Below are 13,048 nucleotides of genomic sequence, written 5' to 3'. Positions count from 1 at the left end.
CGAGGTTGAAGTTTGTTAATAGTAGTGGATGGAATTAAGGGGTAACACAAACACCCAAAGACACGTAAATGAGAGTAAGACGGTTCCCTTTGATAAAGAACTTGGAGAGGAGACTTATACTCTAGCAATTTACTTGGAAGAATATTATGAAGATAAGTTGCCATTTGCAATGCATGGTGCCAAAAAGAGGGAGGTATAGATGCATGTGCAAGAAGAGTGCGAATGATATTATTTAATGATCTAATTTTTCTCTCGGCCTTACCATTTTGTGATGACGTATGTGGACAAGAAAGACGAAAAGACATGCCATTAGACTCACATAATGCCCAAAAAGGTCCATTATCATATTCCCGCCCATTATCACATTGGAAAGTCTTAATAGGTCGTTCAAATTGGGTACGAATTAATGCTTGAAAACCTAAAACTTTATCATAAACATCCGATTTTTTTGCTAAAGGAAAGGTCCACAAAAATTTCGAATAATCATCCAAAATAAGCATATAATATCGATGACCCGATGAACTCAAAACAGGAGAAGACCATAGATCACTATGAACAATATCAAAAGGCATGGAAGTAGTAGAAATAGAAGAAATAAACGGCAACTTAACATGTTTTCCAAGTACACAAGAATGACAAATACTAGCATTAGAATCATGAGTACATTCAATGCTTTTATTTCTACTAAGAGTTTTTAAAATAGAAGAACCCGGATGTCCTAATCGATCATGCCAACAAGAAGAGGCTAAAGCAGTAAAGGTTGATGGAGTAGAACTTGAAAAAGTGCTAGTGAGAGGATAAAGGTCCCCTTGGCTATCACATCTCATTATTGGCATCCCCGTCCGATAATCCTTCACAGAAAAACCATAAGGGTCAAACTCAACAGACACAGAATTATCAGTTGTGAATTTTCTAACAGATATTAAATTCTTAATGAGTTTGGGGGCATGAAGGACATTAGAAAGGGACAATGGCGGGTTCGGGGAAGGCAAAGTAGCATGACCACAACCACGAATTAGAATTGTATGACCACTACCAACAATAATACCATTATGATGATTGCTCAAATTAAAATAAGACGAGAGATTACCGTTGGAGGATGTCATGTGAGAAGTTGCACCGGTGTCCATATACCACGAAGGATCGGGTTGGTTCAATGTCATGGTGTGCATTGCCGATTCTATATCGGTCGGAACATAGGACATGGGCTGCTGAGACATTGTATAGGCCTGTTGAGGACGTGGGCCTAAGAGACCGGACTGCTGCTGCCTGATTGGGCCTTGTTGGCGAGGAGCCCAACCTTGATTTGGGTAAGGACAAGGTGGGGCTGCCCATGGAGCCCAACCCCAGTTGTACTGCTGATACCATGAAGGAATGTAATTCCGTGAGTATTGTATTATCATCATAGCCAATATATACAAATTACAGCCTTAACATAAGGCACTAATTAAGCTAACAATAAGGAAAGAGCTAACTAATTACAATATACTAGGCTATAAACAAGGTAATCAAATTATCTACATTGACCAAAGATATATTTGAATAATATATCTTAACAAGAATACGCCAAAGGATTTCATCAGGAAGCCAACTTATCCTATCGATTCCTCTAACTTGTCCTTCAGCGAGTTTCAATTCTTTATTTGGCATGGTGATCTTGCTCGGATATGGAAATTACTTAATGATTGTTAATATTAAACCGAGAGAGAATATTTGGGAGTAGACGGTGTAAGCCTCATCTATTAAAGTATTAAGCCAGCATGTTAGATAGGGTAAACTTAACCCTAATACAATAAGGTACTTTACAATGTGAAAAGATGAATACAAGATTAATTAGGAATTCTAAGTGTGCATAATTAACAAAACATAACATAATATTCGTCCAAAATATGTGTATAGATTTGCATTAATATTAATCATATTCCAATTAATTCCAATATTGCACTTCCAAAGTTCCAGCCATCCGCCTATTAAAATATACTAAGTGCAAAAGATGCGAAATTGTCATAAAAAAAAAACTTGCACAGCAACTTAAAACCTGATTTCGATTCATATATAATTCAAAGGCAAAGTTTGAATCTTTCTTTAAATCATCAGATTATAAAAATCTAACTCAAATTAGAACTATAAATAAACTCTAAACCTTACAAAAATTGATTTAGGGTCGTCAATCATCATAAATAAAATAGATAAATAAATAAATTTAATTTCCAGTGTATTTAGAATAATAAAAAAAATGATTAAATTATTGAACTTTTAGAGGTATTAGATTTGTTTAAAAGTGTATTTTCACTAATAGGTCATCAAGTAAAATAGTCGAATTTGTAATTAACTCATAATGGAAATTAAGGAATCATTTTACCCAGATTTTATATACACTAATAAAATCAAACCAGGAATTGCAGAATTAATTAACATTAACAATTAACATCAATAGCTGAAGAAGAATTACGAGGGAGAAGAAGAAGATTACCTCACAAATGCGCCGATATTGAGTGCGAGAGATGGAGAGTAATTTATTGTTTTTTTGGTCGGAGAAATGGGAATTGGGGAGTAAGTAATTAGGAAAATTTGTTAATTACTACCTCAAAAAGGGGGCCTTTGTGAATTACTACCCCTAAAAAAAAAGTTGTTAATTAATACCTCTAAAACTAATTAATTCTAGCAACTACTACCTTTTTTACTAATTAGCCAACTTAAGCTCTTAATGATATCATTATCCATCTAAATTCTAATTAGTAGCTCTTAAACCTTAATTAATTAAATAAATCCTTGCACCACCTACCCACCACCTCCAGCAGCCCTCCTTTACGACCTCCGGTAGCTCCTCCACCACGAAATCCACCCCCTCTTGGTCATCCACCACGAAACTCACTCCCACCGCAATTACCGCCCTTCCCTTTGCCCCAACCTTTAAAACCTATCCCTTTACCTCTCCTCAACCCCGATTACCGCCCTCTCCCTTCTTCTAGCCCCCGAAAACAGTCCAGCCACGTGATAGGGCTTTGTTTCGTTTGTGGGGAATGGGAGGAGGATAGATTTTGTGGTGATGGAAAGTAAGGGGGAGGGAATCATGTGTCGAGGAAGCGGAATAGAGGTGGAAATCGTGGTGGGGGAACAAGAAGAGGGTGGATCTTGTGGTGGGGGAACAGGATGATGGGTTTCGTGGTGGGGGATTGAGCGAGGGAATGGGTTTCATGGTGGAGGAGTTGTCGGAGGTGTTAAGAGGCCAAAGGGGGGCCACCGGAGGTGATGCAATGGTGGTGGGAAGGTGGTGCTAGGGTTTATTTAATTAATTAAGGTTTAAGAGCTACTAATTAGAATTTAGATGAATAATGATATCATTAAGAGCTTAAGTAGGCTGATTAGTAAAAAAGGTAGTAGTTGCTAGAATTAATCAGTTTTAGGGGTAGTAATCACAAAGACCCCTTTTTTGAGGTAGTAATTAACAAATTTTCCAAGTAATTAAGTAGGACTGTGTGAGTGTTTTATATTGGATATGGGCTAATTTTTATAGGGCTAAAATAGGAGGGTCCAAATCGAACCTCAACCCATGTTTTTGGTCCAATATATGCGGGTTTAACATCACGATACCAAAATGAATTTGAAGAATTAAGTGTCTCTTTGTGTAAGGCTACAGATTTAAAAAAAAAAAAAAAAAAAAAAAAAAAAAAAAAAAAAAAAACCTTGTCTTACAATTTTACCAATCTTGAGGACCAATCATACTCGTATTAGTTTTGCAAATTTAAATAAACATTAATGGAGTTCCATCAACAACAATGCAAGGACATCTAAATTATTCGATGGCAAATCAGAAGCTACACCATTTTGCCATCAGTTATAGGGTGTTTAATAGAGGGATAATTATAAACACTAAATGAATTTTACATTATTATTTAATGAAATAACTCTTCTTTATTCTATTAAAAAAAATGCAAAATAAGTTAACACAATCTCATATTGACATTATCCCTGTGAAAATTTTCAATTATTTTCAGGATTCTAGCTCATATTACGTTACAAATTAGCCATTTATTAACGTTATTATGCAATCTTAAAATATACGTACAGTTGATCATGGGCCATGCAAAAGCCAAGGCATGGACAATGAAAGAAGATGATCATTGCCCTTTCTATTCATTAGTTGTGAGTATAAATACACAAAGGTTGCGAGATAAACTCGGCAACTGTTAAGCTACAAACTAGGCTAAGATTAGGCTAGGATATATACACTTGTTAGATTAGTTATTTACAAAGTCAAAGAATATATTTGCAATATATTCTAACACTCCCCCGCAGTCGTAGCGGGAGCATCACGGATGCTAAGACTGGCACGAAAGTCATCAACCAAAACCCGTGGAAGACCCTTCGTAAAAATATCTGCAATTTGATAACGGGAAGGAACATGTAGTACTCGTACCTCGCCCTTAGCGACTTTTTCTCGTACAAAATGAATATCCATCTCAATGTGTTTTGTACGTTGATGTTGCACTGGATTTCCGGAGAGGTAGATGGCACTCACATTGTCACAATAAACAATAGTTACTTTCCGAATAGGAAAATAAAGCTCAAGCAACAAATTTCTGATCCAACACGAATCAGACACGACATTAGCAACCCCACGATATTCGGCCTCTACACTAGACTTAGATAATGTAGGTTGCCGTTTAGAAGACCAGGAAATCAAATTGTCACCTAAAAACACACAATAACCTGAAGTAGATCGCCTGGTGTCGGGGCATCCCCCCCAATCCGCATCAGTATAAGCAACAAGTTTATCAATAGAGGACTTGTACAGATGCAAACCAAAAGATAAAGTGCCCTGTAAATAGCGTATGATACGCTTCAGAGCTGCCATATGCGCATTGCGCGGATCATGCATGTGAAGACACACTTGTTGAACTGCATATGAAATGTCAGGTCTGGTAAAAGTCAGATACTGAAGAGCACCTGCAAGACTCCTGTAATTAGTAGGATCCTCATATTGATCATCATGAGAAGCACTAAGCTTAGACTTCGTGTCAACAGGGGTAGGACAAGAACTACAGTTAGACATGCCTGCCTTGTCAATGATTAAAGAAGCATACTGTTTCTGAGAAAAAAACATACCATTAGCATCACGAGTCGCAGCAATACCCAAAAAGAAACTCAAAGGACCTAAATCCTTCATTGCAAATTTGGAGCACAATAGATCCATAATACGTGTCCGCAGATGGTCAGAGATGCTGTAAGAATGATATCATCAACATATAACAGAATATAAGCAGTATCAGATCCCTGCCTAAAAATAAACAGAGAAGTATCAGATTTACTGTTAGCAAATCCATAGAGAGAACCCCGTAATAAACACACATGATCAGGGCGACTTTTGTCACGAAAACCCATGGGCTGATGCATATAAACTGTTTCATTGAGCTTACCATGCAGAAAAGCATTCTTGACATCCAACTAATGGATCGGCCAAGAGTGTGAAATAGCAATGCTAAGAACAGTACGAATAGTAGCCGGTTTGACAACCGGACTGAAAGTCTCATCACAATCAATACCCTGCTGCTGAGTCTTACCATCAGCCACAAGACGAGCCTTATACCGCTCAAAAGAACCATCAGAATTCCGTTTATGACGAAATATCCACATAGAGCGAATCACATTTACATTAGGAGGCCGAGGGACCAAATCCCAAGTATGATTATCAATTAGAGCATTATATTCATCTAACATTGCATTTTTCCAATTAAGGTCACGAATAACACTAACCGGGTCCTTTGGTATAGGAGAGATAGAGGTAGTGGTCATTGTGTTTAGATTGGAAAAATATTTGGGGTTAGATTTTACAATGCCGTCTTTAGCTCTTGTGGTCATTTGATGGGTTGTGTGGGTAGGTGAGGGAGGGGCGGCTAAACCGCTGGTGGTGGCAGACACGGTGGTGCTGGCAGGCGTGGGGGAGAGGTGGTCCGTACTTCGTGAGGAAGTATGGACCGGACTGTCAAACAAAGGAGGGTGCAGGTTTGGGGTGTGTTGGGCCCATCTGCGAATTTGTGACAGTTGGTGAAGGAGTTGGGCTGAAGGGGAAATTCGGCCCAGAAGAGGAGGGAGGGGTTTGCTGCCCATTTGGAGAAATAGGTGGAGTGGGCTGGGCTGGAGAAGGAGGAGGTTGTGGTTGAGTGGTGCGTAAATGGGGAGGATGGTTTAATGGATTAAAATCCAAAAAATCATAATGACCATAATTCGGTTTGTGATATTTTGAGAACGAAAATTCGTTTTCGATAAATCTCACATGCCTACAAATAATGATTTTTCCATTTGTTAAATTATAGCACTTCGAACCACGATGATTTGGCGCAGGCCAAGATAGACACAAGGAGTGGACCGTTCTTGCAATTTGTTTATGGAAGTGGAGGGGAAAAGAGGAAAACATAAGCAACCAAAGACTCGTAAAGTCGAATAAATCGTATCACGCTGGTATAATATTTGAGTAGGAGATTTATAACCTAAGACTTTGGTGGGTAAAATGTTAAGGAGGTAAGTAGCCATGGCTAGAGCATGATGCCAAAAGGAATGTGGCAAGGATGCATGAGCAAGAAGGGTCCGAATAATATTATTAATTGATTTTATGTGGCGTTCAGCTTTTCCATTTTGAGGAGAGGTGTGGGGACAAGAAAGACAATAAAGCATGCCTTGGTTCTCAAAAAATTGTTTAAGAGTGCCATTAACATACTCAGTGCCATTATCACATTGAAAAGTCTTAATGTTACGTTCAAATTGTGTTTGGACTATCTTATGAAAAGATTGGAAAATTTGTTTGACCTGTGATTTTTTAGAAATAGGATAAGTCCATAAGAATTTGTTGTAGTCATCAAGAAATAATAGATAATAGCAATGACCAGAAGAACTAATAAGAGGAGAAGTCCAAAGGTCACTATGAATAATATCAAAAGGAAAAGTAGTGTGCAACATAGAATCACAAAAAGGAAGTTTAATGTGTTTCCCTAAAGGACACGAAGCACAAAAAGAATTACAAAACTTATTACATTCAATAAATTTTTGATTGCTTAAAGATCTAAGAATAACATCGCCAGGGTGTCCTAATCGATTATGCCAAAGATCGGAAGAAAGAGCAGTAAAATTTGAATGTGTGACTGGAGAGTTGGCTTGACTAGAAGGAAAGATTGGATATAAGTCACCGGTACTGTCACATCTCATTAGTTGGGCTCCCGTCTGTAAATCATTCACAGAAAACCCATAAGGATCAAAGGAAATAGAAACCATATTGTCAGTTGTGAATTTACGGACGGATATCAAGTTCTTTATTATTTTGGGAGCATGCAAAACATGGTTAAGGGTGAAGGGAGGGTACGGTGAGGGCAAAGTAGCACTACTGTGACCAATAATTGGAACTAAATCACCATTACCAACAACAATATTATGATTTTTAATGCTCGAATTGACATAAGTGGAGAGAATACCTTGGTCGGCCGTCATATGAGATGTTGCACCAGTGTCCATATAATAATTTGGATCCGGTCGATTGAGGTTAGCTAGCATTTGCATTGCGGCTTCAATGTGGGTAGGTGTTGGATTCGGACTCATGTCTGCAACAGAGTATGCTTGTGGAGATGGACCCAAGATATCAGGCCCATTAGGCCGTGACCCAGCTGAAGAAGCAGCAGCCCGAGGTGCCCAAGACTGCGCTGGATACGGGCAGGGAGGACTTGGCCATTGGGCCTGCCACGGAGCCCAAGAGGCTGGCCAGGAGCATGGTCCTTGCTGAAACATCCAAGGTTGGCCATTGGATGGACTTGACTGCTAGGCCGGCCCACCTGAATTACGAGCAGCCTTATTAGAATTCTTGGAATTCTTTTTCTGCTGCTTGTTATTCTTGTTGTAGCGAGAAGCAGAGGACTCCGATTGGTTGCCACCGGTGGTAGAGACGAGGGCAGTGGGTACACGGCCGTTGGAGCCACCTTCCTTAGCTAAGCGATTTTTGATAGTACGCTCAGCTAATTTAAGACGAGACCGGCATGATTCAAAAGAAGGCAAGGGTTCTTGATTTTGGATAAAGTCCACCATACCGGCGTATGCTTCAGGTAGTCCGGCAGTCAGTTTAAGAATAAGACGGGTATCGGGAATCGGAGCATCAACATCCGCAAGACGATTAGCGAGGGATTTGATGTGATTGCAATAGCCATCAATAGAGGAGAAATTCTCGAAATCAAGGTCAGCAAGTTCTTGTTCGAGATGAGAAGCCCGGGATGCTTTGTTGTCTTGAAACATAGACTCGAGACGAGACCAAGAACCTTGAGCGGTGTCATCCTTGAGAAGGATAGCAGTGAGAAGGTCATGAGAAATGGAACCGTAAATCCAATTAAGGACTGCGGCATCAAGTCGTTTCCAATAGGCCAAGTCTGCCGATTTGGATTTCTCATATGCAGCGAGTTTCGTCACCTCCATAGGAGGTATGATGTGATTTGTAAGGTCGTGAACCCTACAAAGCACCTTAAAGAGGGCGGCCCAAGAGTGATACATGTCCAAAGTAATCGGAATGAGGGATTTAACATTTGTTATAGCAAATGCAGGGTGATATTTTGGAGTCTCTGCCATGGAACGTTGCAGCGGAAGTAGAAAAGAAAATTTGGGGAAGAAGAAGGAGTTGGGCCGTGAGTGAGAGGGAAAGAGGAAAGCTAGGATCGAGACCCTAATCTGATACCATGAAAGAAGATGATCGTTGCCCTTTCTATTCATTAGCTGTGAGTATAAATACACAAAGGTTGCGAGATAAACTCGGCAACTGTTAAGCTACAAACTAGGCTAAGATTAGGCTAGGATATATACACTTGCTAGATTAGTTATTTACAAAGTCAAAGAATATATTTTCAATATATTCTAACAGACAAAATGGTTTTTATTATTCAATGAAGGCTTTTAGGCGGGGACAATGCCCATGATCGAACTACACAAAACTGTACCCATTGCCCTAGATCGTTATTTTGGGGCGAATTTGGATTGGGTCAAAATTCTTAATAAATATGAAATAAATACAAAACGAAACAGGGTAGGAAAAAATGACCCAAATCGGTATATTTCAGGCCGACTGCGTTTGATCAAGGCTAGATGTATGCTTATTTCATGGAAAAAAAAGAGGCAACTCCCTTATGCAGTTATCCCTTAGGTTTTGTCAGGAATTGATTTTCCTTAGTTGTATTGCTGTATGAACAAGTATATATTATATATACAATCTAAAAGAGATTAGGCCTTATGACATTGGCCCATTAGCTATACACAAATATAAGGCTTAACAGTTTTCTTTTTGTTATTTCACGATGTTTCAATACCTTATTAGGGTGTGAGCCAGACATTACATAAGGTTGTTTCTACTTTAAAATATAACTAGTTTTTTTGCACATTCAATACACGGACTATTTCTTATAGGGTATTTCTCTTGAGGTGTTACTTGTTAGTTTTATGCATAGGTTTTCAGGTGATAATTAAAATGTCACTATAAAGATAATAATAATACCTTGATTGTAATATGTTATATCATGTGCAATAATAATTTGCAACTTTTTTCTAATGAAGAAAATGAAACACTATACTTTTTGTTATTTAAATTTTACAAGTTACATAATACCTAAAGTATTTAACGTTATATAATTTATAAGAGTTAGTGGGGATGTGAAAGAAATAACATTAATTATACATAATAAATTAATTGATTAATGATTTTAATATAAATTATTTATAAATAATAGAATAAAAAAAGGTTAGATGGTGAGTGTGACATGTGGCACTATTGGTTTGTATTATTGTATACTTAGCTAGCCTTTTGGCCCGTGCCATGCACGGATTATGCATAGAAAAATTAAAAAAGAAAAATCGTTAGCAATTTTTTGTCCCTCAACTTGGAAAATCAATGAATGTTTTTAAATAGTAATGTAATTTTTGCATGAGTAATTGATTAAATATCAATAAATTCAATGAAAGTTAAGAAGTAGGGGAAGAAAAGAATTTGTATGTGAATTGAATAGAGAAATAAATAATACAATTGATGAAGAATGTTAAAGGGATTTAAAATATTAGAGATGAATGGGAACGATAGAGTGTTGAGGCAAAAGGAATTAAAAAAGTCTCTCATGAAAAAATTATAATAAAATAAATTCAAATGGTGAAGAAGAGGAGGACATGTGGTGTATATAGTTTGTGTTTTCATGTAATAGGTATTAAGTACAGACGAAGCATATTAATTAATTTAATTCAAGGTCTCCGTTATTCAACATAAAGCGGATGTTATTTATGCACTATTTGATTGAAAATTTAATTTTTACTTTTTATAAATCAGGTGTCGTCATTTCTATATTTGTTTTAGTGTATAGTTTTTTATTTTTTTATTTTTTTTTTTAGTATTAAATTTCACTTTTGCTACTAGCAAAACACATATATTTCACTTTTGCTACCGGGGAAAATTTTAATTTTATTTTGCTACCATACAAAAACAAGTTTGTTAAAAATTGCTACCACTTAACATTTTCAGTTAGTAATTCCGTTAGTGAGATCCAGCCACCCTCACTGACATCTTTCGGCCATCACTTCCTCCTTAGCCACCCTAACTGCCTCCCCGTCAGCCACCAAAAAATAAATAAAAAATAAAAAAAGACCCAACCACCCTTAAAAAAGCCCAGCCCCTCCCCCCTGTCGGCGGCCAGGGCCCAAAGCTGCGGCCGGCGCTGATGACCCCATCCCACTCCCTTTCCCCTACCAACGCAGCCCAGCCCCTCCCTTTTCCCCTTCTTGTTGCCTCAACCCCAACCCCAAACCGGAAACCACCTCCCTCCCCATTTGCCCCACCGGAATTGGCCCCCTCCTCGTTCCTACCATCGAATCGACCCACCCAACCTTTTTGGGCACCCCTAACCCTAAACCACCACACCGAAACCACTCTAAATGGGTTTTATGGTATATGGTGGTTTCGGTGTGGTGGTTGGGGTCGGGCAGCAAGAAGGGGAAAAGGGAGGGGGATAAGCTGCGTAGGTGGGGGAAAAGGAGTGGGGTGAGGTCGCCGGCGCCAGCCGCAGCTTTGGGCGCCGGTAGGGGGGAAGGTGGTTGACAGGAGAGGCTGGGCTTTTTAACGGGTGGCTGGTTTTTTTTTTTTTTTTTGAATAAACTTAACAGAACCCTAACTGAAAGTGTTAAGTGGTGGCAATTTTTAACAAAGTTGTTTTTTGTATGGTAGCAAAATGAAATTAAGATTTTCTTTCGGTAGCAAAAATGAAATACATGTGTTTTGCTGGTAGCAAAAGTTAAATTAAATATCTAAAATGTTTTTTTTTTTTTTTTTTTTTTTTGAATTTTGAAGAATTATCTTAACTTATATAGGAGATATGTATATTATGGCTAAGATGATATAAAATTTTATATTCTTTTCATTTTTAAAAAATGCAAGAGGCGTTGACTTAATGTATATTGAAAATTGTACAATGTTCATTTTATTTTTCACTAACTTAAATTTACCAAAACCAATTTTGATTTGGTAAATATATTGTGAATCATGTGTAATCAATGTTTAAATAGTAAATGTCATCTATTAACTAATAGTAAAACAAAATGTTGCTGACATCATTCCTTCTTCAAATTGTACACATGTCTCTCTGACATAATTTTTTTCCCGCCAATTTGCTATGATGATTTCATAATTTTTTATTTTTTTTACTTTTACCTTTGGTTTTTTTTTTATGAAATAAACTTTTCATATGCTTTATCTTTTGTCGTTACCAAGTCCTTTTTTTAGAGGTATACTAGATGAAAGCCCGTGCGATGCACGATTTTCCATATATTAATCTCAAGAAAAGATATTTTCGTATTTGATTTTTTTTTCTATTTAATAATTTCAGACAAAAAAAAAACATAATAATTTAATTAAAGCGTTATTGCCTATTACAAAAGTATTATTTTTTTTTAATGTAATTTATAACGCGACTTTATTTATTGTTGTTATGTATTTTATTTGTGGTTGTTAGTTATATGACAATTGAATCTAAAAATATAAATAAATTGTAAATATGATATCTTTCAAAAAAAAAATTGTAAATATGATAATTTATCGGTTACATAAAGATAAAATCTTTAATGTGAAAAGATTTTTTTTTTATTTTTTACATATTTAAATCCTAAATCATTATTCGTTGATTTTTTTAAAAATAGAAATATTAAAAAATAATAACAACATGTATACTATTTATCTTCTACTTCTTCATCTAATAAAACTGGATAAATAAAACATGTTAGCAAAAATAAAATTTACATAAAATTAATCTTTATAGTCTAATAAAATAAATCAATAAAATTTTTGTAAAATTGATCTAAAAATTGTAATTGTACAAAATTAAATCTATGCATTGGAATTTTTTAATCGTCCCTTGTCGCCGCTTCTTATTTGTAACGATTGAAAAGTAACTAATGGAATAAACTTTTCTTTCAATTAACTTTAGACGAAACTGTACAAAGTTGGCTTTAATTGAGGCATGAACGTTAATTTGTTCAATTAAGTTAATTTGATGACTTGATTAAGCTACCTAAATAACAAAAGAATTGTTTTAATCATAAAATTAATTAATAAAAACTAAAAAGGTTTATAAAAAAATTAATAGATGTAAACGATTTATATAGATATAATACCTTATCATACTTTGTTTTCCCAATCATTTTTGCTCGAATTTAATTCGTTGATTAATTAAATTAGATCTGCATATAAAAACAAAATTCAGTAAACAAAACATAAACATATAATCATTAAGCATTCCAAATAAACACAATGCAAGCAATAATCACAAATATACATTTAAACATGGATTTTAAAAAATAAAACTAAGAATTACACAGCCACTAATGACCTAAAACTGACACAAAATTGTGACACAAAATTCGCTTGATTTGGTTTTGTATTGATATGAAATTTTATTGGTGTTGTAGGATGTATCAATTTATAGTGGTAGGCATCAAAATTTTTAATTTAATTATTATTAAGGAATAATTTTTATTTCTTATCATAAACACT

The 13,048-nt window shown here is 36.2% G+C and overlaps 1 protein-coding gene across 1 annotated transcript; it reads right to left on the bottom strand.

Moving 5' to 3' along the window:
* Positions 1-7,806: 7,806 nt before the first annotated feature.
* Positions 7,807-8,601, bottom strand: LOC145575684 (uncharacterized). Its single transcript, XM_081633506.1, has one exon. It carries the CDS (start codon positions 8,599-8,601, stop codon positions 7,807-7,809), a length of 795 nt encoding a protein of 264 aa, XP_081489632.1.
* Positions 8,602-13,048: the final 4,447 nt, after the last annotated feature.

Source organism: Chenopodium album, chromosome 13 (genome assembly GCF_948465745.1).
Source record: "Chenopodium album chromosome 13, dcCheAlbu1.1, whole genome shotgun sequence".
Lineage (NCBI taxonomy): Eukaryota > Viridiplantae > Streptophyta > Magnoliopsida > Caryophyllales > Amaranthaceae > Chenopodium > Chenopodium album.
This window is presented reverse-complemented; position numbering and strand designations above follow the sequence as displayed.

Bases quoted from the DNA above. Each gene is read 5' to 3' on its own strand.
- LOC145575684 (XM_081633506.1), bottom strand. From the start codon at position 8,601: ATGGCAGAGACTCCAAAATATCACCCTGCATTTGCTATAACAAATGTT.